At 47.2% G+C, this 22,590-nt stretch overlaps 1 protein-coding gene across 1 annotated transcript in view; it reads left to right on the forward strand.

Moving 5' to 3' along the window:
• Positions 1-6,416: 6,416 nt before the first annotated feature.
• The window catches only part of LOC141154080 (uncharacterized), a 61,363-nt gene continuing 45,189 nt past the window's right edge, over positions 6,417-22,590 (forward strand). The window contains exons 1-5 of the mRNA XM_073639514.1: positions 6,417-6,580; positions 9,839-10,159; positions 10,252-10,572; positions 11,014-11,124; positions 12,205-12,294. Coding sequence (XP_073495615.1) covers positions 6,532-6,580; positions 9,839-10,159; positions 10,252-10,572; positions 11,014-11,124; positions 12,205-12,294 — 892 coding nt within the window. The 5' untranslated portion in view covers positions 6,417-6,531. The remainder of the gene's footprint in view (positions 6,581-9,838; positions 10,160-10,251; positions 10,573-11,013; positions 11,125-12,204; positions 12,295-22,590) is intronic.

Here is a 22,590-nt window from a genome sequence, read left to right on the forward strand (position 1 = left end):
CTAAAAGAAACGCTAGCAATGAGCCAAAGGCAGCACTTTTAAGCATAAGAAAATTTTCTCTGCCTAAAGATCTAACTGGTATTCTTCTTCTTTACAGGCATAATGTACCGGTACATATGGGTAAAAATAGCAGTAAAGTAAAAATCATAAAATATCATGGACATATTTGGTATTCCTATTCCCCTAATCATAACAACTCTTGCAATAGTCAACATAATGTAAATGGCGATTGGTAAATGGCCTAAATAAAAATGGCTCAATATATTGTTTCCTCTATTTAACACATTGTAGTTGAATGGTTGCCAGTCAAGTGGACCATTGTCCTCGTACTGTGGGAAAGTTTCCTATACAGTATGTGTCAGTGGTATTGCTTAGTCGCTGTACAATCTAGACAAAGAGGCAAGTGAGAATTGTTTGGAGGCAAGGGCAAAAAGGTAGGAGTGTGTAGCCCCCCTGCAATGTAAATGGAGAGCGAATCTTGCCATATCATGGAGAATTAAGACCCGAGGACAGAGTGATTATGACTGGTGAGCTTGAAAAACTATTTAGACTGTGACAGAAGCAGGAGGACCATCTAATGTGAACTGGCGACACCTGACCATCCACCCGTCAGATTATGCATCAGGAAATAAGGATAAACCAAGCATTTATAGTCGGGGGAGATGGCTGTCATCTGAACCATTGGCAGCTATCTAATATGTTTGAGTTTTAGGCTTTCAGTCAGGCGTATACCACAAAGACAGTTGTGTGTAACCAGCAGTGTATGTTTGTCTGAGGAATATTGAAAGGAATATTGTTGGCCTTATTGTGCACATTGAGAACCGCTACTAGTAGAATCGGGTTGCAGGATCCTGGTTGGGTAGCCAGTTCAGTATACCATAGGGCTGCTGTATTGAAGCCCTGAAAACCGCCTCCTATCCATCGGCTTCTCTTGTTCCTCTTTAGATTAGCCAGTCTGGCACAACTAATCTAAGGAGAAGCCAGAGATTCCAGCAGATAGAAGGCAGTATGGAGGGCTCCCAATCATCGGCCACGGAATACCGACCTGGCAACTTGGCAAGGGTCCTGTGAATCAATTCGCTCATCTCTAGTTACCTGCCACCTCTCTTGAAACATGAAGGAAGCTCATGGAACAACAGAATATCCTAGGAAAGTTAAAAACTCTCCCAGGTAGCACTCAAGCCTCCTGGAAAGCAGCGCTTCCAGCAATGTCAGAAATAAGTATGCTTTGTGCATCTGGATGCCATGATTCTGATTACATTCATGGAGCATTAATGGAACCCCCAAAAACCCATTGAATCTAACAGGAGTACAGTTTTGAAAAAAAAATAGATTCTGATTTTCCCAGATCTACGAGATCTCGTACCAAAGGAGCATTTTAAAAAGTTAGAGGTCAAGAGAAGACGTAACTAACTTAACAGTGTCTAATTCTTTAGAAAGCAATCCTCTGTCATTTCATAACTTCTCAATGATTCATATCTCCTAGATCATATGGTAGACATCTCCACGATGGGACTTTGTTGCACTAATGTGTGGCACTCCTGAGGGTTCGGTCGCCACAGAGGTATTGCATCTCACCCAGAGGTGTGGTATCTCACTCTCAGGTAAGGAAGGAGTATGGCTCAGGACCCTAACACTGCATTCACTACACCACATTTCCGGGGGACTGGGCGACAATGCTCCTAAGGGAGAGCACAACTGTCCCTGATCCCTGGCTGGAGTGGGGAGGAACCACCTAGAGAGGGGGAACTAGGTAGCGGATGGGTGGAGGACGTAGATCCTGGGAGCACTGGAGTAGGAGCATATAAAATAGAGTAGCCATCTTACATCAGAGTTCAGTTCAGTCATAGTGGAGAAGTGACAGGAGCAGGGGCTCTGTACGAGCTCTGCTCCACAGGCAGGCCTAGTCAAGAGGCCTGAGCCTGAAAGGAGAGGAGAGGAAAGAGGGAGCAGGAAGGCTCCAGGACAGGAACCGAAGGGACCCTAGGGGTACGGGCCGTGCAGCTGCCACCCGTACGCCCGCCGCTGCCAGGAGGTAGGGGGGGGTCAGGCCAGAAGAAGGGAACCGGGTCCCTCAACCAGCAGAGACTACAGGGCTCAACTGGGAACCGGAGGCTGCAGCATTTTAAGTACAGCAAGCCGTCCACACCAGCCACCAGGAAGGTAACCACATAGGGCCAGGGGACGGAACACACGTCGCCCACCAAGGCCCGAGGACACTGGACAGAGGTGCCGCTAGGTGTGAGGTACAAGGAGAGAGGCCAGAGAAAGGCACACAGAACGGGGTCCTGATAAGTGCTCTGGAGATACCTGAGGGTGGACCGAGCCCCTCACTGAGTACGCACAGCACGACGTGGGAAGTTATGATCTGCAGTATAACTTGGAAACTGACAACCGTGAGTAAAAACCCTGGGACTGCATCATCTTGTCTCTGTGTTTCTTACTGCGCCAGCACTCACTGCACTGGGACGCCCCGCACAACCACCATCATTCACCTGCGCTGCCCTGAAGCTACACTCTTCCTGTGGGGAGTTATATTACACTTGCTGCACATACCACCAGCTTCAGTGGACTGCTCCGCAGCGGCGGTTACGAATAACCGCAATCCACAGGTGGCGTAGTCGGACATTGATATTAGCACACATAGACTACCCTGGTTTGACCGCCCTGGGTCTCGGACCGGGTCACCGCCATGGTGACTACAACCCCCAGCATCCACAAGGCCCGGCTCCGGGTACCCCACGGCTCAGGTGGCGCGTCAACTTTGGCGTAGTAGGCAGGATACGTAACCCACCCGTTACCATCGGGTATTGTGTGCCTAAAAGACTGTGTTTTCTACTGAATGTGGCGTCCACCCCTGAAGAACGGGCGCCATTATGTGCCAGCCAAACAACAACCAAAGGTCACCTCCCATCGTGGGCCAGGTCCCAGAATGGCGCCAAAAGCGGAGCCCGCCCCAACCAGCATTGATCATGTATGTGGATGTGTCCATCGACAAGGGGGGGCTGCCCTTGGAGGTGACCGACAGCAGACTGTCCTGGAACCACCCCCGAAAGGGGAGTGGAGGCAAGAAAACAGAGAGACAGGGTGTGGTCTGGAGCAGTCCAGACAGGCCGCACCCGGGGAAGGAGATGGACCGTGGCAGCTCCGGAGACCCTGGCAGCCATATGCCACAGGCCAAGGGGCCTTGCACCCTGGAGGAAGGAGCGCCTGAGATCCCGGTCAGCGGCCTGATGCAGGAAGAGGCATCTCCAACCCTGGCGGAGGTGATTTACAAACTGACACTGGAGGATATGGAGTTCCTCCAGGCCGAGATGCGTGAGCTCAGCCGGCGAGTAGGAGAGGCTGAGGGAACCGCCATTGCCAGCTGGAAGAAGGAAGTACTGGAGAAGCTCAGCGCGAGGCGGCAGCCGGAAGTGTTGCCCATTCCCGGCAGCGCCCCAGCCTCCGAATGGCAGGAGACCGCGTGAGACGCAGGAGCAGGTAGGGGAAGTTCTCCTGTACCGGACGCTGTAAGCGTCAACCTGCCCCTGGGCCCCCTGGTGGAATCGCAGATCCCGGGCGTCACTGAAGCTGTTCCCCTCCCAACGCCACAGCCAGGCCCTTTAAACCAGGGCGAGATCGTCACGCGCCTATCATGCGTGTTCCAGGGCGCACCAGTTCCAAGTGCCCTCCAGCCTCCGGAACCAGCTCCAGTTACCAGCGACGCCGGCCCGCTCCTAGGTCCTCTGCAGGAGCCGCCCCCTCCGACACCCGAAGGGGTGTATGGGCACTTCCCCTGGGATTGGTCCGCGAAAGTGGAGGATCAGCGGCCTTCACTCCTGCCCGCTCCCCAGCCCGCCGCCGCCGCTTCCCAGGTACCGGAGGATGAGGCCCAATTCGAATGGGGCCTGGTGGGGGAGGACCTGATGGGGTTCTCTCAGAAGACCAGGGCAGCCGCAGCCTGCCGCAGAGAGTTCTGCTGACAACAAATAACCCAGCTAGAGCGGGAGAGAGCGCTGCGGCGCGTGCGGTGGGAACAGCGGGAAGCGCGGAACATGGAGGAGAAGAACCGGGTCCGCCGGAGTCAACGAACGGCTAGTTGTCCCCGCATCACCGGGACTGTCGTGAAGTTTAACTTGGATGCGGGATGGGGGTTCATCTGGGACTTGCTGTCGGACACAGACCTCTTCGTCAACAGGAGAGATGTGGAGTCCCGCCTCACGGAGGGACATCCAGGCCGGGACCTCTATCCCGGGGACACGGTGTCATATACCAGGCACCGCGGAGTAAGGGGCTGGTATGCCCTCAATGTCCACCGGGTGGAGCCAGAGTACTACCACACAGAGGACCAGACCGAGTCAGCTAACCCTAGACCAGAGTCTTCCCGGAGGGAGCACTCTTACTCAGGCCAGTAAGAAGAAAAATGCAATCAGACTGTAAATATGTTACCGGTTAGGGTACGCAGGACACTGCAAGTTTATACCCGGTAATTCATCACCCGTTTATTGATATATATTGTTACCAGTTACCCGAAAAAGGGTCCAAGGACTAACCGGCTGAGGACTGGGAGCAGCCACTTCTTGTAGATAGTTGCGCCTCTTGAGGTGCCCCATATTGGTTTTATAAGGACCTACAACAAACAACCTCAGAACAAAAACCCGTTGGAGGTGGCCGAAGACGAGGTCCAGAATCTGGATCATCTAAGCCCTGCAGCCACCCCAGGGCCTCCGTTGAGGGTTTGGGATGGGTCCCTCATGTTCATCTGTACCAGTTGCAAGTTGGCACTTTATTGAAGAATGGACACCTGGTTGCAAGTTGCACCGCGGCCAGTGAAGTAGAGTTTACTTGAAAATGTTTTATATGAAAAGTTTTATATACAGAAAATGTTTTATAAGATACCAGAGAAAAAGAGTTCCAGAATGCCTTATGTGTGAAAAAAAATGTTATTAAAAGAGCATTTATAATGTTTTGATAACTAGTAACGTTAAAAAAAAAAAAAAAGAGCCTCCCATAAAGGGAAGAAGTATTGTTTTATGGTCTTATATGCGGATGCATCTTAAAAGTTTTGCATGTCCTAATTTACCCTGTCTTTTAATCTGTTCCAGCCCGCGGACGTGCTGTGTTTTACCAGGGAGGGGTGTGGCGCCCCTGTGGGTTCGGTCACCACAGAGGTATTGCATCTCACCCAGAGGTGTGGTATCTTACTCTCAGGTAAGGAAGGAGTATGGCTCAGGACCCTAATACTACATCCACTACACCACATTTCCAGGGGACAGGGCGACAATGCTCCTAAAGGAGAGCACAACTGTCCCTGATCCATGGCTGGAGTGGGGAGGAACCACCTAGAGAGGGGGAACTAGGTAGCGGATGGGTGGAGGACGTAGATCCTGGGAGCACTGGAGTAGGAGCATATAAAAGAGAGTAGCCATCTTATATCAGAGTTCAGTTCAGTCAGAGTGGAGAAGTGACTGGAGCAGGGGCTCTGTACGAGCTCTACTCCACAGGCAGGCCTAGTCAAGAGGCCTGAGCCTTAAAGGAGAGGAGAGGAAAGAGGGAGCAGGAAGGCTCCAGGACAGGAACCGAAGGGACCCTAGGGGTACGGGCCGTGCAGCTGCCACCCGTACGCCCGCCGCTGCCAGGAGGTAGGGGGGGTCAGGTCAGAAGAAGGGAACCGGATCCCTCAACCAGCAGAGACTACAAGGGCTCAACTGGGAACTGGAGGCTGCAGAACTTTAAGTACAGCAGGCTGCCCACACCAGCCACCAGGAAGGTAGCCACATACGACCCAGGGAACGGAACACACGTCGCCCGCCAAGGCCCGAGGACACTGGACAGAGGTGCCGCTAGGTGTGAGGTGCAAGGAGAGAGGCCAGAGAAAGGTACACAGAACGGGGTCCTGATAAGTGCTCTGGAGATACCTGAGGGTGGACTGAGCCCCTCACTGAGTACGCACAGCACGACGTGGGAAGTTATGATCTGCAGTATAACTTGGAAACTGACAACAGTGAGTAAAGACCCTGGGACTGCATCATCTTGTCTCTGTGTTTCTTACCACGCCAGCACTCACTGCACTGGGACGCCCCTCACAATCACCACCATCATTCACCTGCGCTGCCCTGAGGCTACACTCTTCCTGTGGGGAGTTATACTACACTTGCTGCACATACCACCAGCTTCAGTGGACTGCTCCGCAGCGGCGGTTACCAATAACCGCAATCCACAGGTGGCGTAGTCGGACATTGATATTAGCACACATAGACTACCCTGGTTTGACCGTCCTGGGTCACGGACCGGGTCACCACCACGGTGACTACAACCCCCAGCATCCACAAGGCCTGGCTCCAGGTATCCCCACGGCCCAGGGGGCGCGTCAAATGCAGAAACTCCACCTGTTTCTCCTTTCATGAGATGTTGGTCTGATGGTTTTTTTTATAGCCTGTGGTTGTGGAGGATGGAGCATGAGAAAAGCAGAATGTCACTAACATTGCGTCTAGTTTCTTCTAGGAAGTGAAATGTGTGGCAGTTATCTGCACTTTAACACAGAACAACATGGAACATCTCTTATTATTTTCCGGGATATTTCTTTACTTTCGGGAAGGTAAGTAGTAAGAAATTGTTTCACCTTAAGACTATCTTCAAATTTGGCTTCACTATGTTTACAAACTCTGCTTTACCATTCGATTGAACGTTGACTTGGAGAAGAAGGTAAGCTTCTTTACATTTGTCCATAATGTCCTCCTCCAGCATTAAGGTCCATGGTTATTGCTGAATAGTTTTATACATCGTCCGTACCCCAATAATAACTGGAAATGATGTGATTTTGAGCCTAGCAATATTTCAGTAATGCCATGACCTCCATGGTGCTACTAGAGTACAATACTTAGGTGGCTGTAAGCCATATGTTGTTCTCAAGCCACTATCTGGAAAACAAAGGCTTACGTAATGAACACTATATGGAAAGAAAAAACATTCTTCATATTATATTCCTGTATGTCCACGCGGAATTTCTCAGAGTTTTTAGAGCAGGTCCACTTAAAAAAAATGTCTGAAAAATCACTCAAAAAATGCGTAAAACACCGACTTTTCCTATTCTTTTCTACTTCAAAACCACTTTGCTGTTCATATATTCAGATTTTTGAGCCATTTTTTTCCACTTCACGTTTTGAAAAATGATTTGTGGGAAAAAAGAAAATTTTTCCCTGACAATGAGCATGTCACTTCTTTTACTCCTTCAAAGTGGTTAAAATAAATTACATAAGTCGTAACATGTGCACAGCAGTTTAGTTTTGACTTTGCAGCCACAGCATTGTAGCCGCCAAGATTTTCCGAGCAAAGCCCCATTAGAAAAGCACCGGTGGTCATTTTCCTGAGGCGACTTCGCTGGTGGCTTTGACATTGTTCCATTAAGATGAAACAAGTGCACAGCATTTTCATTTTGACATTGCTGTGCACTATATTGATTTTATGGAGTGCTTTTTTCCGGTGGATTCTGGGTAGAAAGACGCAGTATGTACATACTTGTAAGCTACTGTATGTGCACACTAAGTTTTTCTTGGAATCATTGGAGCGGAAACTCTCCAAATTTCAAAACTCGAGTTTTCATTCAATTTCTGCTCCAAAAACTCAGCAAAAAGATACTAAATGACGCTTTGTGCACATAGCTTTAGGGTGTTTTTGGAGAAGACTTCCTTTTCCCGAAGCAGTTTTGAAGAGTTTTGGAAGCTTTTTTTTTTGTTCTTGAAGCATTCTTTGCAGGCTTTTTATTGGACAGTGCCAAGTTTGCAGACATTTCCATCAAGGTTATCTTGAAAGAAGGGACATACACTATTTTTTTTTCCACCAGGCATTTCAAAACAAATCCCTCACATGAACAGCAAAAGGGATTTTCAATAGAAAAAACATTTGAAGAGTTTCACAAGTTTTTTTGAAGCGGTTTTTGAGGAGAATTTTGTTTAAAATCTCCTTGAAATAAACTCATTGTGGCAAAGGGGCCATTTCAACAACCCATATAGGTATGCCCTACTTGACCGAGGTAACATTTTTATTATTCTAGTGGGACATGTTATACAGTTATATGAAAAAGTTTGGGCACCCCTATTAATCTTAAGCTTATTTTTTTATAAAAATTGGTGTTTTTGCAACAGCTATTTCAGTTTGATCTATGTAATAACTGTTGGACACAGTAATGTTTCTGCCTTGAAATGAGGTTTATTGTACTAACAGAAAATGTGCAATCTGCATTCAAACAAAATTTGACAGGTGCATAAGTATGGGCACCTCACCAGAAAAGTGACATTAATATTTAGTAGATCCTTCTTTTGCAAAAATAACAGCCTCTAGTCGCTTCCTGTAGCTTTTAATGAGTTGCTGGATGAAGGTATTTTTGACCATTCCTCTTTACAAAACAATTCCAGTTCAGTTAAGTTTGATGGTCGCCGAGCATGGACAGCCCTCTTCAAATGATCCCACAGATGTTCAATGATATTCAGGTCTGGGGACTGGGATGGCCATTCCAGAACATTGTAATTGTTCCTCTGCATGAATGCCTGAGTAGATTTGGAGCGGTGTTTTGGATCATTGTCTTGCTGAAAGATCCATCCCCTGCGTAACTTCAACTTTATCACTGATACTTGAACATTATTGTCAAGAATCTGCTGATGCTGAGTGGAATCCATGCGTCCCTCAACTTTAACAAGATTCCCGGTGCCGGCATTGGCCACACAGCCCCAAAGCATGATGGAACCTCCACCAAATTTTACTGTGGGTAGCAAGTGTTTTTCTTGGAATGCTGTGTTTTTTTGCCGCCATGCATAACGCCTTTTTGTATGACCAAACAACTCAATCTTGGTTTCATCAGTCCACAGGACCTTCTTCCAAAAAGAAATTGACTTCTCCAAATGTGCTTTTGCATACCTCAGCCGACTCTGTTTGTGGCGTGCTTGCAGAAACGGCTTCTTTCGCATCACTCTCCCATACAGCTTCTCCTTGTGCAAAGTGCGTTATATAGTTGACCGATGCACAGTGACACCATCTGCAGCAAGTTGATGCTGCAGCTCTCTGGAGGTGGTCTGAGGATTGTCCTTGACTGATCTCACCATTCTTCTTCTCTGACTTTCTGATGTTTTTCTTGGCCTGCCACTTCTGGCCTTAGCAAGAACTGTCCCTGTGTTCTTCCATTTCCTTACTATGTTCCTCACAGTGGAAACTGACAGGTTAAATCTCTGAGACAGCTTTTTGTATCCTTCCCCTGAACAACTATGTTGAATAATCTTTGTTTTCAGATCATTTGACAGTTGTTTTGAGGAGCCCATGATGCCACTCTTCAGAGGAGATACAAACAGGAGAACAACTTGCAAGTGGCCACTTTAAGTAGCTTTTCTCATAATTGCATACACCTGGCTATGAAGTTCAAAGCTCAATGAGGTTACAAAACCATAAAAAGTGCTTTAGTAAGTCAGTAAAAAGTAGGTATGAGTATTTAAAACAAGAAAATGATAAGGGTGCCCATACTTATGCACCTATCAAATTTTGTTTGAATGCAGATTGCACATTTTATGTTAGTACAATAAACCTCATTTCAAGGCAGAAACATTACTGTGTCCAACAGTTATTACATATATCAAACTGAAATAGCTGTTGCAAAAACACCAATTTTTATAAAACATTAAGCTTAAGATTAATAGGGGTGCCCAAACTTTTTCATATAACTGTAATTTTTGTTGGTTGACTAACCATCCCATGTGGCAGGTTTTTCATTGCCCAAATACAATGACATCTTCATTTCTGCACTGCTTTATATTTTATCGTAAAATCGTAAAAATTATCATTTTCCATCTGTAAAATTCTCTTCTTCCAGGTTTGACCAATGAACAAATCTGCGAGGAAACAAGACATGTGTCCAGTAAGGAGGGAGGTGAGGTGGTGTTCTCCATAACACAGACTGAGGTCCAGGACATCACGTGGATGACCAAAAGAGATAAAAGTATATTTGCGGTGACAGAACCCGGGAAACCTGTTACTATCAGAAGCCAGTTCTATAATGGACGGATTAATGTTACTGCCAATGGCTCCTTAATTTTAACCAATCTAACTAGAGAAGACCAAGGAACCTATAAAGGCAGCGTTCTGAGGAGAACATCAGGCCAGTGCGCTCAGGTGTACAATCTCACGTTATATGGTAGGTTATCGTTCCTCGGAAATTGACACCTTCAGAATGTATTCATCTTTTTTTATTTCATTTTACTTTCTTGTAAAATTCACATATTTCAGGCTTGACCAATGAAAAAATGTGTGGAGAGACAAGACATGTATCCAGTGAGGTGGGAGGTGAGGTGGTGTTCTCCATAAAACAGACAGAGGTCCAGGACATCACGTGGATGACCGATAGAGATAAAAATATCTTTGCGGTGACAAAACCCGGGAAACCTGTTGCTATCAGAAGTCAGTTCTATAATGGACGGATTAAGGATACAGCTGATGGGTCATTAATTATAAGAAAACTAACCAAAGAAGATCGAGGAACCTATAAAGGCAGCGTTCTGAGGAGAACATCAGGACTGTGCGCTCAGTTCTACAATCTGACGTTATATGGTAGGTTAGCTTCATTTAATAATCTCCAATCTGAAGTTTGTTTAAAATGGCGACTACCATTTTGTTAAAGAGTTATTCCCAAAAAATGAAGTTATCCTCTACAAACAGTGGTCAGCAGACCAGGACACTGCAGCCTACACACCACTCATAGTGTATGGGACTGATGAAATCAACTGAGTGCTGTGCTTAGCAGTTCCTTAGACCACTTATGGAACAGAGGCCACACTAGCGCACCTCAAGTGTGTTCAGGATGGGGCTGCAGAGTCCTGAACTTGGGTTTCCAGAGCCACATTCTCAAGATAAATGGAAGCCCCAACAGTCGGAACCCCAGCAATCAGCTAGATATCCTCTATCATGTGAATAGGGAAAAACTTCATTTTTGGGAATAACCATTTCATTGAACTATTTCTTAACATTTCTTCGTTACTTACATTCTTATAGAAAACATATATTTCGAACAGCAAATCTCCATCTTCAGTAACCCAACCAGGACTTCACCTGTGAGGACCAGCACAGGAGCTAAGACCACTAACAACAGACAGCAGTTCACCGGTAAGAAGAGTATTTAAGTGAGGAATTGACTGCTAAAGTAAGACCTGGTCCTAATCCTCACAAAAAAAGACTGAGTATCCCATTACACAATAGCTTAAAGGGGTTTTCCCATCCCTAAAAGTCTTATAGATACGGGTCCCTCCTATGGGACGCACCTATTTCCCCCAACTCCTGTCTCATGGTAACTGGGACCAGAGAGGTGAATGAGGCGTATGATCGCCCGCTCCATTCACTGCTGTGGGTTGTTTGAGGACCTCCCTACTAGGGAATAAAGTGAACCATGCATCTCTCTACCCAAGATGCTATACTGGCAGTATGATACCAGCAGGGGTCACAGTCAGGGGTGGGAATCTAGAAGGACAGGTAAAGGCACCAACAAGGCACTCTGCCCAATCAATGATCACAGTCATTTTAATTATTTTTTTATGGAATTGTATTTTAAGAACTAAAACGATTTAGACAGATCAGTTGATATCAGTGGACTGGCTACTGGGGACTTTTGGTAATGAGTGGATATAGACAAGGACTGGTCATGAAATGCAAAGCCTTTGTTCTGGATGACGGAGACCTGATCATGGGTTATTTTGGTGTTTATATTTGAAAAAATACAAAGGAATCTGTCAGCAGTTTTCTATGTAATCTGAAAGCTGCATGATGTAGAGGCAGAGACTCTGATTCCAGCGATGTGTCACTTACTGGACTGCTTAGTACAGTTTTGATAAAATCCCTGTTTTACTGCTGCAGATGTAGCAGCCCTCAGAATGTTGAGCTGTGTATGACCCAGCCCACACCCCTGATTGGCAGCTGCCAATCAGTGGTGGGGGCGGGGTTACGCACATTAGTTGGACTGCCTGGCACATGACACCTAGTCCTGCGGTGATAATCTCCTGCTGATAAAACACTGATTATATTGAAACTACAGACAGCTGCTGAGCAAATAACACATCACTGGAATCAGACTCTCTGCCCCCACATCATGCTGCTCTCAAACTTGCTGACAGATTCCGTTCCTAACATGTGTTGAGTCAGCAAACGGGGGTGTATATTTTATGTAGTAACATTATGTCTTTCATCTTGTAGCATGGATTACAATAATCCTGTGTGTGTCCGCCACAGCTGTTCTGATGATGATATTCATTATTACCATTTTAGTGTTCAAACTTCAAAGAGGTAAGTGCAAACCAACGTCTCCGTCCAGCCTATCCCTTAAAGTTAGTCTGTCAGCGCAGAATGACTGATCAAAGCAAGTACAGGCGCTTGGTGCATCACGGAGGGGGCCAATCATTTATATACACCTTCCCACCTGCTGGTTTTCCATCTATCTCCTCCCTTCTGCACTCTATGAAACCAGAGCTGTCAATCAAAGAATGCATTTTAGTTTAGTGCATTCTCTTTCCCCCTTCAGGCCCTCAATACGCAGGGGCAAAGCACCATCTTAATTGTTACAAATATGAAAGCCTTAGTTATCATACAGAGATAAGCAGCAGCATCATGGAGAACATTAAGCAGCAGTTCTGAGATGTGTATATGTGAATCCAGCTGTAGGAAGAGGTAAAAGGCTTGTTAGAAAGCTCATCACTATATCGTGTTGTGTATTTGTGAATCCAGCTGTAGGAATAGGTAAAAGGCTTGTTAGAAAGCTCACCACTATATTGAGATGTGTATTTGTGAATCCAGCTGTAGGAAGAGGTAAAAGGCTTGTTAGAAAGCTCACCACTACATCTTTGTTTCCCCCTCTTTCTGTTTCCTCACTCTGCTCTTAACTGTTAAATATACATATTCCGTGTTTATTTATGTATTCAGGACTTCTTACCGGATGTGATACTCCACAGAAAACGGTTACGATAATTCTTAGAAAAAATGTACTAGTTTATTGGATTGTCCACCAAAAAGAATTATTGTAGCAAAATATAGAATAAATGAAGTAGTTACAAAGTAATTGTCCATTTGTCCATAATTAATTCATTAGATGAATTCATGGAGATGAATAAGTGGCTCATAAGTGGAGAAAGAAGCAGATTTCTCTGTTAAAATATATTACAAAGTTTCTTATATTCACATGAACTACTGATTTATGTACATTTTGTTGAAGATACCATTCCCTTTTAAGAACTTAGCCAATCTGATCCACAACCCACTAAAAGAGGGCAATAGAATAGAACTGAAAGCAGCAAGTAGCCTACTTGTTGGTGGTTTCCAGGTAGCACTATTGTTCTTTTCATTAGGCAAAACAAATGAAACAATAAATGTTAAAAAAGTCATAAAAATGTAATGCAAAGATACTGTGCTTTAATTTATTGGCTATTGAGTCAAAAAGGAGAAGTGAACAAAAATGTCCAAAATTAGAATAGCAAAGTAAAAGACATCACAGAAACCGGAACGGGAAAGGTTACAGTTTTGTGGTTATTTTTAGTGATAAGCGAGCAGTAAAATGCTCGGGTACCCGTTGCTCGGGTCTAGCACATTGGAATACTCGGGTGCTCGACCCGAGCAACGAGCCCAATGTAAGTCTATGGGAAACGCGAGCATTTTTCAGGCAGCTCCCCCCGGCGGTCTGCAGAGGGCCTAAAAATTGCCCAAATCAATGGGAACAGTGCTCAAATGACATGGGAACAGCATGGGGAAGACCCCTGGAAGCATCTCTGACTCCCAGGTCACTTCTGTCAACAACGTTGTCAGAGGTATTACACCACTTTTATGGACTCACAATAAAACCTACAAAAACAAAACCAAAATGGATTTTCCTGGGAAATATGTTAAGGAACATCCTTTCCAGGGTAATGACTTGTATAGAAGGCAAAATAAATAACCAAAACCAAAAATACTCCTCCACACCTTGGGCTATGATCACACATTGCGTATTTGATGCATCTTTGCACTTTTGCATTGCTCTTAACCAAGACAAATGTATTCACCAGGAAATGTCATTTTAACATTTTACAACCTTATCTGGCCATGTGGTGTGTGACACATCATCAGACACATGCATACAGTGCTGAATAGACATGGGAACAGCATGAGGAAGACCTCTGGAAGCATTTCTGACTCCCAGGTCACTGCCTAAAAGTGTGTCCATCATAAGTGATCCTTGGCGCATGCAAAGATGCCTCCCGCCATGCACCTGTCATTGCAGGCTTGCAACAATCACCATCCATGTCCTTGTCCCAGTGCAGCATTCAGTTGTCCCTACCCCATTCCTTGGAATGCAAGCGCAAGTATGCAGCCAGCCACCCACCGACCCACAGGCTGCAATACTATACTGCCAAATTTTTGACAGCTGCTTGCACATGAAATGTGGCCTTAGAGGCTCGTGGAGGCGGAGGCTTTTCACAACCTCATGCCAGCGAAGGACCGCCTAACCACAAATACGTGGACAGGTGAATGTGGCCCGGGACGGTACGGAGCCAGTCCACAACTTTTTTTTGCTGACAGTTGTATTTAGCTCAGTGAAAGGACTGGCATAGAGGGAAACCCTATCTACCCTGCATGTCATTTCTCACAGGAAGTCCTGTAATGCAGCTTGTTGCAGAAGCAATGGCAGCCCGTCCAACATCAACTCGCCCTTGTCGGTGGTGCTTTGACACACACACATCTTTCTTTGCGCATTTAATTTCTTGAATACAGAGTTGGACAATGGCCTGATCTGCAATGCGGTTTGAGAAATAACATGCATAAGCATGTCCGATCCACATTAAAAAAGCAGCCATAGAGTGTCCGGGAACCTTCCCCCACACTTTTCTTAGCCAGGGCTGCTTTTCGGCAGGGTTGGACGGGCCCACCAGAGAACTGGAGACTCCTCCGGCGGGCCCTGGCTTCTCCTTCAGGAGAGTTCATAGTGCCGAGGTGAGGCCATGATGATGATAGAGGCCACCATCTGCTTAGTTTTCTGTTACCTGGAATGCAAGTGCAAGTATGCAGCCAGCCACCCACCCACCCACAGGCCGCAACACTAACCTGACAGATTTCTGGGCAGCTCTTTGCACTTGAAATATGGCCTTTTAAGCTCGTGGAGGCGGAAGCTTTTCACAACCTCATGCCGGCGGCGGCCGGGTGTCCATACTCGGTCCCCAGCCGCCACTATATTTCCCGGTATCGCCTCCGCCTTCCACAAGCACGGGTCTCACAACATTACCCTTGCCCTCCCCAGTGCACTTACTGGGAAGGACCGCCTAACCACAAATACGTGGACAGGTGAATGTGGCCAGGGACGGTACGGAGCCATTCCACAACTTTTTTTGCTGACAGTTGTATTTAGCTCGGTGAAGGGACTGGCATAGAGGGAAACCCTATCTACCCTGCGTGTCATTTCTCACAAGAAGTCCTGTAAAGCTGCTTGCACTTGAAATGTGGCCTTATAGGCTCGTGGAGGCGGAAGCTTTTCACAACCACATGCCTCATGCCTCGTGTCCATACTCGGTCCCCAGCCTCCGTCTTCTGCAAGCGCGGGTCCCTGAACATTACTGCTGGTACTTTCCTGGGGGAATTTGCTTGCCTCCTACCAGCCTGGAATATTTCCAGCAAACTATGGTGCGACGCCATGGTATTAGCACTGCCCCCAGTACCAGTATCAAAGCCATCCCCAATTTCCTTCTCAGGAATTTTATTTGGTAGACTGAGTGGCTGCCCAAATAAATTTTCTCACAAAGGAGCTGAAGATAGAGTGGCAGTAGGTGCAAGTTTCTCCAGCCTGTTAGATATTAGAGGGTGAACGGCAGCACATTGGATTAGTGGTTAGCACTGAAGACTTGCAGCACTGGGATCCTGGGTTCAAATCCCAGCAAGGACAACATCTGCAAGGACTTTGTATGTTCTCCCCGTGTTTGTGTGGGTTTCCACCTCAGTAAAAAAGCAGCCATAGAGTGTCCGGGAACCTTTCCACACACTTTTCTTAGCCAGGACTGCTTCTCGGCAGGGTTGGACGGTCCCACCAGAGAATCCTCTGGTGTGCCTTGGCTTCTACCTCAGGAGAGTTCATGATAGCGCTAACTTTTCAGCTGCTATGGGGCTCTTGAGCGGGGGAGAAAGGTTAGCCCTCAGAATCAAATCCTCTGGTGGGCACAATGATTTTCAATCTGAAACATCTTCTCAGTGGGAGTTGTATTTCACCATAGCCATATTCTTTAGCTCCGTGAAAGGACCGGCATAGAGGGAAACCATATCTACCCTGGCTGTCATTTCTCCGTCACCAGGTTCCGCCCATTGTCACACACGACCATGCCTGGCTGTATGTTCAGCGGTGAGAGCCACAGATCAGGCGGCTGTGTTACAGCTTTCAACAACTCTGCAGCGCTGGGCAGTTTGTCAATTAAGCATTAAGCATGTTATGTTCAGCACAGCCTGTTGCCGCTTGGCCAAGGCAGTGCTGCAGTGCTGTCAGCTTGTGACTGATGTGGTCATTTCAGAGATGGAGGAGGAGGTGCATGAGCTGAACAATGTGATTACATTGTTGTTAAATTGGTGACGCTGTTTTTTATGCTAAAGAAAGATCCTATTGTTTTGTTTTTTTTAAGTTCTTTTTTAAGACAAATGCATTCACCGGGAATTGTCATTTTAACATTTTACAACCTTAGCTGGCAATGTGGTGTGTGACACATCATCAGACACATCCTGTTTTATTTATGATGGAGGGACTCTGAAAGTCATAAATAGTGTTGAGCCACCCCCGTAGTGTTCGAGTTCGGTTCGGTTCGTCGAACACCCGTGTGTTCACCGAACTGTTCGTCGAACTGTTCGTCGAACACCTTCGAACACCATTAAAACCAATGGCAGGCAAACAAAAACACATAGAAACACATAGAAAACACCTTCAAAGGTGTCCAAAAGCTGACAAACTGCTCAGAAGACACAACTAACACATGGAAAAGTGACAAGTACATATAGTCATGCGAAAAGAAAAGAGGTGGAGGAGTTAAAGGAGGGGGAGACACAGATATAGGCATGTCATGCCCTTCTAAAATCCAAAAAGTGAGAAGCCGACACGGCCAGTCCGTTCCTGCCCATGCCACCTCTGTGTCGCCGGGTTTGTGCCAGAGCCGCGGTGGACCCTGACGGCCAGCCCCCCTATCCCAATACTGGTGCCTGTCCGCCGGTGGGTCGAGGCCCCCCACGTTGGGGGGGGGGAGTAACATCTGCAGAAGAAAGACCATCTTCCAGCCAAACTAAGATGTCGACTTCTTTTCGTGGACAATGTGATACGATCCCATTCTTACGGACACGCCCATCGCTACAAATTCTAGATGAGGCACAAAAACAGCAGGTGCTTCAACAGATATCAAGTGCTCCTTCAAGTGGGCTCTCCATCACCTCAATTTCAACATCACAAATACTACAGTCCTCAGAGGTGTCACCCCAATCACACTTGCTTCCTCACAGCTCCCAAGTCTCCAGCTGCCGTCTGAGTATGGGGTAACACAGATGGTTGAGTCTGCACTAGTGTTGAGCCACCCCCGTAGTGTTCGGGTTCGGTTCGGTTCGTCGAACACCGGGATGTTCGAGGAACTCTTCGTCGAACTGTTCGTCGAACACCTTAGAACACCGTCGAACACCGTTAAAACCAATGGCAGGCAAACAAAAACACATAGAAACACATAGAAAACACCTTCAAAGGTGTCCAAAAGCTGACAAACTGCTCAGAAGACGCTTTCTTTAAAAAAGCCGGCCGGCAATTCAGCAGCGGCATACACCGGTACCCGACAATTTAGACAAGAAGGAATAGAGCCTCACACATAGATTAGATAGATAGAAACATGTCAGTCACACATATAAGAAGCACAGTGACAGTGTTGCTTACTGTACTTGTCATTTAGTGTAAAGGATTTATTAAAAAATATAATAGTGTTTTCGTGCACCGTCTCTTTAAAAAAGCCGGCCGGCAATTCAGCATCTGTACCCGACAATTTATAACAGACAGAATAGAGCTTCACACATAGATTAGATAGATAGAAACATGTCAGTCACATATATATATGAAGTACAGTGACAGTGTTGCTTACTGTACTTGTCATTTAGTGTAAAGGATTTATTAAAAAATATAATAGTGTTTTCGTGCACCGTCTCTTTAAAAAAGCCGGCCGGCAATTCAGCATCTGTACCCGATAATTTATAACAGACAGAATAGAGCTTCACACATAGATTAGATAGATAGAAACATGTCAGTCACATATATATGAAGTACAGTGACAGTGTTGCTTACTGTACTTGTCATTTAGTGTAAAGGATTTATTAAAAAAAATAATAGTGTTTTCATGCACTGTCTCTTTTAAAAAGCCGGCCGGCAATTCAGCATCTGTACCCGACAATTTATAACAGACAGAATAGAGCTTCACACATAGATTAGATAGATAGAAACATGTCAGTCACATATATATGAAGTACAGTGATAGTGTTGGTTACTGTACTTGTCATTTAGTATTAAAATAAAGGATTTATTATTAAAAAAATTGGCGTGGGATCCCCCTTAATTTTAGGCTCTAGCGGAGGTTAAGCAGACGACTGGGGCAGATGTTTGAAGCCTGGGAAGGGGGTAATACCCACGGAGCTTCCCAGGCTACTAATATCAGCCCCCAGCTGAATACATAGCCTTTACTAGCTATTAAAATGGGGGACCCCCCCAAAAAAATGACGTGGGGTCCCCCCTAATTTAATAGCTAGCAAAGGCTAGGCAGACAGCTGGGGGCTGATATTAATAGCCCAGGAAGGGAGCCATGAATATTGGCCCCCTCCCAGGCTAGAAACACCAGCCGTCAGCCGCCCCAGAAATGGCGCATTCATAGGATGCGCCAATTCTGGCACTTAGCCTCGCTCTTCCCACTGCCCTGTAGCGGTGGCAGTGGGGTAATAGGGTTGGGGTTGATGTCAGCTTATAATGCCAGCTGACATCAAGCCCAGGTTAGTAATGGAGAGGCGTCTATAAGACACCCCCATTACTAACCCCATAGTCAAAGTTAAAAGAAAACACAAACACCCAGAATAAAGTCCTTTAATTGAAATAAAGACACATTCCTTTATTGTTCTAAATTAAACCATACTTACCGTCACGCCCATTCCAGCTGAAGCCAACGATCTCCTGTAATAAAAATAAAATAATAAAGCAACCTCATCCTTACCTTTCCATGGTTCCCACGACAGCTTCAGCTCTGCTACATCGAGATGACAGGCTGGACCGCAGCAGAACGCTGCCATGCAGCCTGTCATCCCGCAGACACTGAGAAGCGCAGGCATGCTTGCGCTCCTCAGTGTCTGACTGTGACGGCATCCAGATGAGCCGACAATGAACTCTGCTCACCTCATGTACGTCACTGACAGCGTGGGAGAATTCTCGCGCTGAGTGCAGGAGAATTTTCCCACGCTGTCAGTGACGTGCATGAGGCTGATATTTAAATTTGGCGCACAAATCGGTGATTGGTCGCGGACAGCGTCCGCGACCAATCAGCACAGTAGTGTTTAACTTTGGCGGCAAGATCAGTGATTGGTCGCGGTCAAGACGGCGACCAATCACCGATTTGTGCGGCACATTTAAATAGCGGCCGCGACCAATTGGATGTCAGCACCGCTCCCCGGTCCTCCCTTTACACCCTAGCCGCATGGATGTCAGCGGCGCTGCCTGGTTGGATACTTCCGCTCCGAGAACCCGGGACATGAGCGGGCGCTCGCAGCAGAAGTATCCCGACCCGCAGCGCCGCTCCCCGGTCCTCCCTTCACACCCTAGCTGCTGATCTCCCCACAGTTTACCGCATGGTGTTACAAAGGTCCGGACATTTGTGTTAAAAATCGCTGATTGGTCGCTGGCGCTGCCCGCGACCAATCACCGATTTGGGCGCCAAATTTAAATATCGGCCGCGACCAATCACCCATCTTGGCTCCACATTTAAACACCGCTGTACTGATTGGTCGCGGACGCTATTTCAATGTGGCGCCAAAATCGGTGATTGGTCGCGCCCAGCGTCGGCGACCAATCAGCACAGCGGTGTTTAAATGTGGAGCCAAGATCGGTGATTGGTTGCGGCCGATATTTAAATTTGGCGCCCAAATCGGTGATTGGTCGCTGGCAGCACCAGCGACCAATCAGCGATTTTTAACACAGATGTCCGAATCTTTGTAACACCATGCGGATACTGTGGGGACATCAGCGGCTAGGGTGTCAAGGGAGGACCGGGGAGCTGCGCTGCGGGTTGGGATACTTCTGCTGCGACCAGTCGCTCATGTCCCGGGTTCTCGCAGCGGAAGTATCCAACCAGGCAGCGGCGCTCCCCGGTCCTCACCAATACGATTCGCTGATTGGTCGCGCTCTCCGCACGCGACCAATCAGTGATCTTGGCGCTAAAGTTAAACACCGCTCTGCTGATTGGTCGCGGACGCTGCCCGCGACCAATCACCGATTTGGGCGCCACATTTAAATAGCGGCCGCGACCAATCAGCGAGCTTGGCGCCAAATTTAAACAACGCTCTGCTGATTGGTCACGGACCCCAGACGCGTCCAATCAGTGAGATTGGCGCCAAATTTAAACAACGCTCTGCTGATTGGTCGCGGACTCCAGCCGCGACCAATCAGCGAGATTGGCACCAAATTTAAACCCCGCTCTGCTAATTGGTCGCTGATGCCGGCCGCGACTAATCAGCATTATTGGCCCCAAATTTAAACACCGCTCTGCTGATTGATCGCGGTCGCCGTCCGCGACCAATCAGCAGTATTGGCGCCAAATTTAAACCCTGCTCGGCTGATTGGTCACGGTTGCCGGCCGCGACCAATCAGCAGTATTGGCGCCAAATTTAAACCCTGCTCGGCTGATTGGTCACGGTTGCCGGCCACGACAAATCAGCAGTATTGGCGCCAAATTTAAACCCCGCTCTGATGATTGGTCACAGTTGCCCGCCGCGACCAATTAGCGATTTTGGCGCCAAATTTAAACCCCGCTCTGCTGATTGGTCGCGACCGCCGGCCGCGACTAATCAACATTGTTGCCGCCAAATTTAAACACCGCTCTGCTGAATGGTCGCGGTCGTGACCAATCACCATTATTGGCGCCAAATTTAAACACCGCTTTGCTGATTGGTTGCGACGGCAACCAATCAGCATTATTGACGCAAAATGTAAACACCGCTTTGCTGATTGGTCGCGACCGCGACCAATCAGCATTATTGGCGCAAAATTTAAACCCCGCTCTGCTGATTAGTCGTGACCGCCGGCCGTGACCAATCAGCGATATAGTCGCCAAATTTCAACACCGCTTTGCTGATTGGTCGCGGTTGCTGGCCGCGACCAGTCAGCGATTTTGGCGCCAAATTTAAACACCGCTCTGCTGATTGCGTCGGGTCTGCCGCATACATATTCTAGAATACCCGATGCGTTAGAATCGGGCCACCATCTAGTTTCATGAAATAATTAAAAAAAAATTGACGTGGGGCTTCGCCCTATATTTGTGTCTAGCCAGGTACAGCAGGCAGGAACGGGCTGCCCCCAACCACCAGCTGCCTATTTGTACCTGGCCGGACACAACAATATAGGGAAGCCCTTTTTTTCTTAATTATTTCATGAATTTCATGAAATAATTTAAAAAAAAAATGCGTGGGGCTTCGCCCTATTTTTGTGTCCAGCCAGGTACAACTAGGCAGCTGGGGGCTGGAATCTGCAGCGCAGGGAGGCCCAAGCTTTCTGGGTCCCCCCCGCTGCAAAATGCAGTCCGCAGCCACCCCGGAAAATGGCGCATTCATAGAAGCGCCATCTTCTGGCGCTGTACCCAACTCATCCAGGGCCCTGGTGCGGTGGCTCACTGGGTAATAAAGGGCTTAGGGCCAGCTTGGCATTATCAGCTGGCCCTAAGCCCGAAATTCATGGGGTCACGCCAATATTAGACATGACCGCCATGAATTTCTAGTAAAGTATTTAAAAAAAACAAAACACCCAGAAAAAAGTCCTTTAATTGAAATAAACACACAATTCTTTATTGTTCTAAATTAAACCATACTTACCGTCACGCCCATTCCAGCTGAAGCCAATGTCTTCTGCAATAAAAGTAAAATAATTAAGCAACCTCATCCTTACCTTTCCATGGTTCCCACGACAGCTTCAGCTCTGCTACATCGAGATGACAGGCTGGACCGCAGCAGAACGCTGCCATCCAGCCTGTCATCCCGCAGACACTGAGAAGCGCAGGCATGCTTGCGCTCTGCAGTGTCTGGCTGTGACGGCATAAAGATGAGACGAGTTCATATCCAATGAACTCGGCGCACCTCATGCACATCACTGACAGCGTGGGAGAATTCTCCTGCACTCAGCACTTCAGCGTGAGAATTCTCCCACGCTGTCAGTGAAGTGCATGAGGTGAGCTCATTCATGTCCAATGAGCTCAGCTGACCTCATGTACGTCACTGACAGCGTGGGAGAATTCTCACGCTGAAGTGCTGAGTGCAGGAGAATTCTCCCACGCTGTCAGTGACGTACATGAGGTGAGCTGAGTTCATTGTCGG

The sequence above is a fragment of the Phyllobates terribilis genome, unplaced genomic scaffold, assembly GCF_046119375.1.
Source record: "Phyllobates terribilis strain yellow unplaced genomic scaffold, ASM4611937v1 Scaffold_7__3_contigs__length_470593459, whole genome shotgun sequence".
Lineage (NCBI taxonomy): Eukaryota > Metazoa > Chordata > Amphibia > Anura > Dendrobatidae > Phyllobates > Phyllobates terribilis.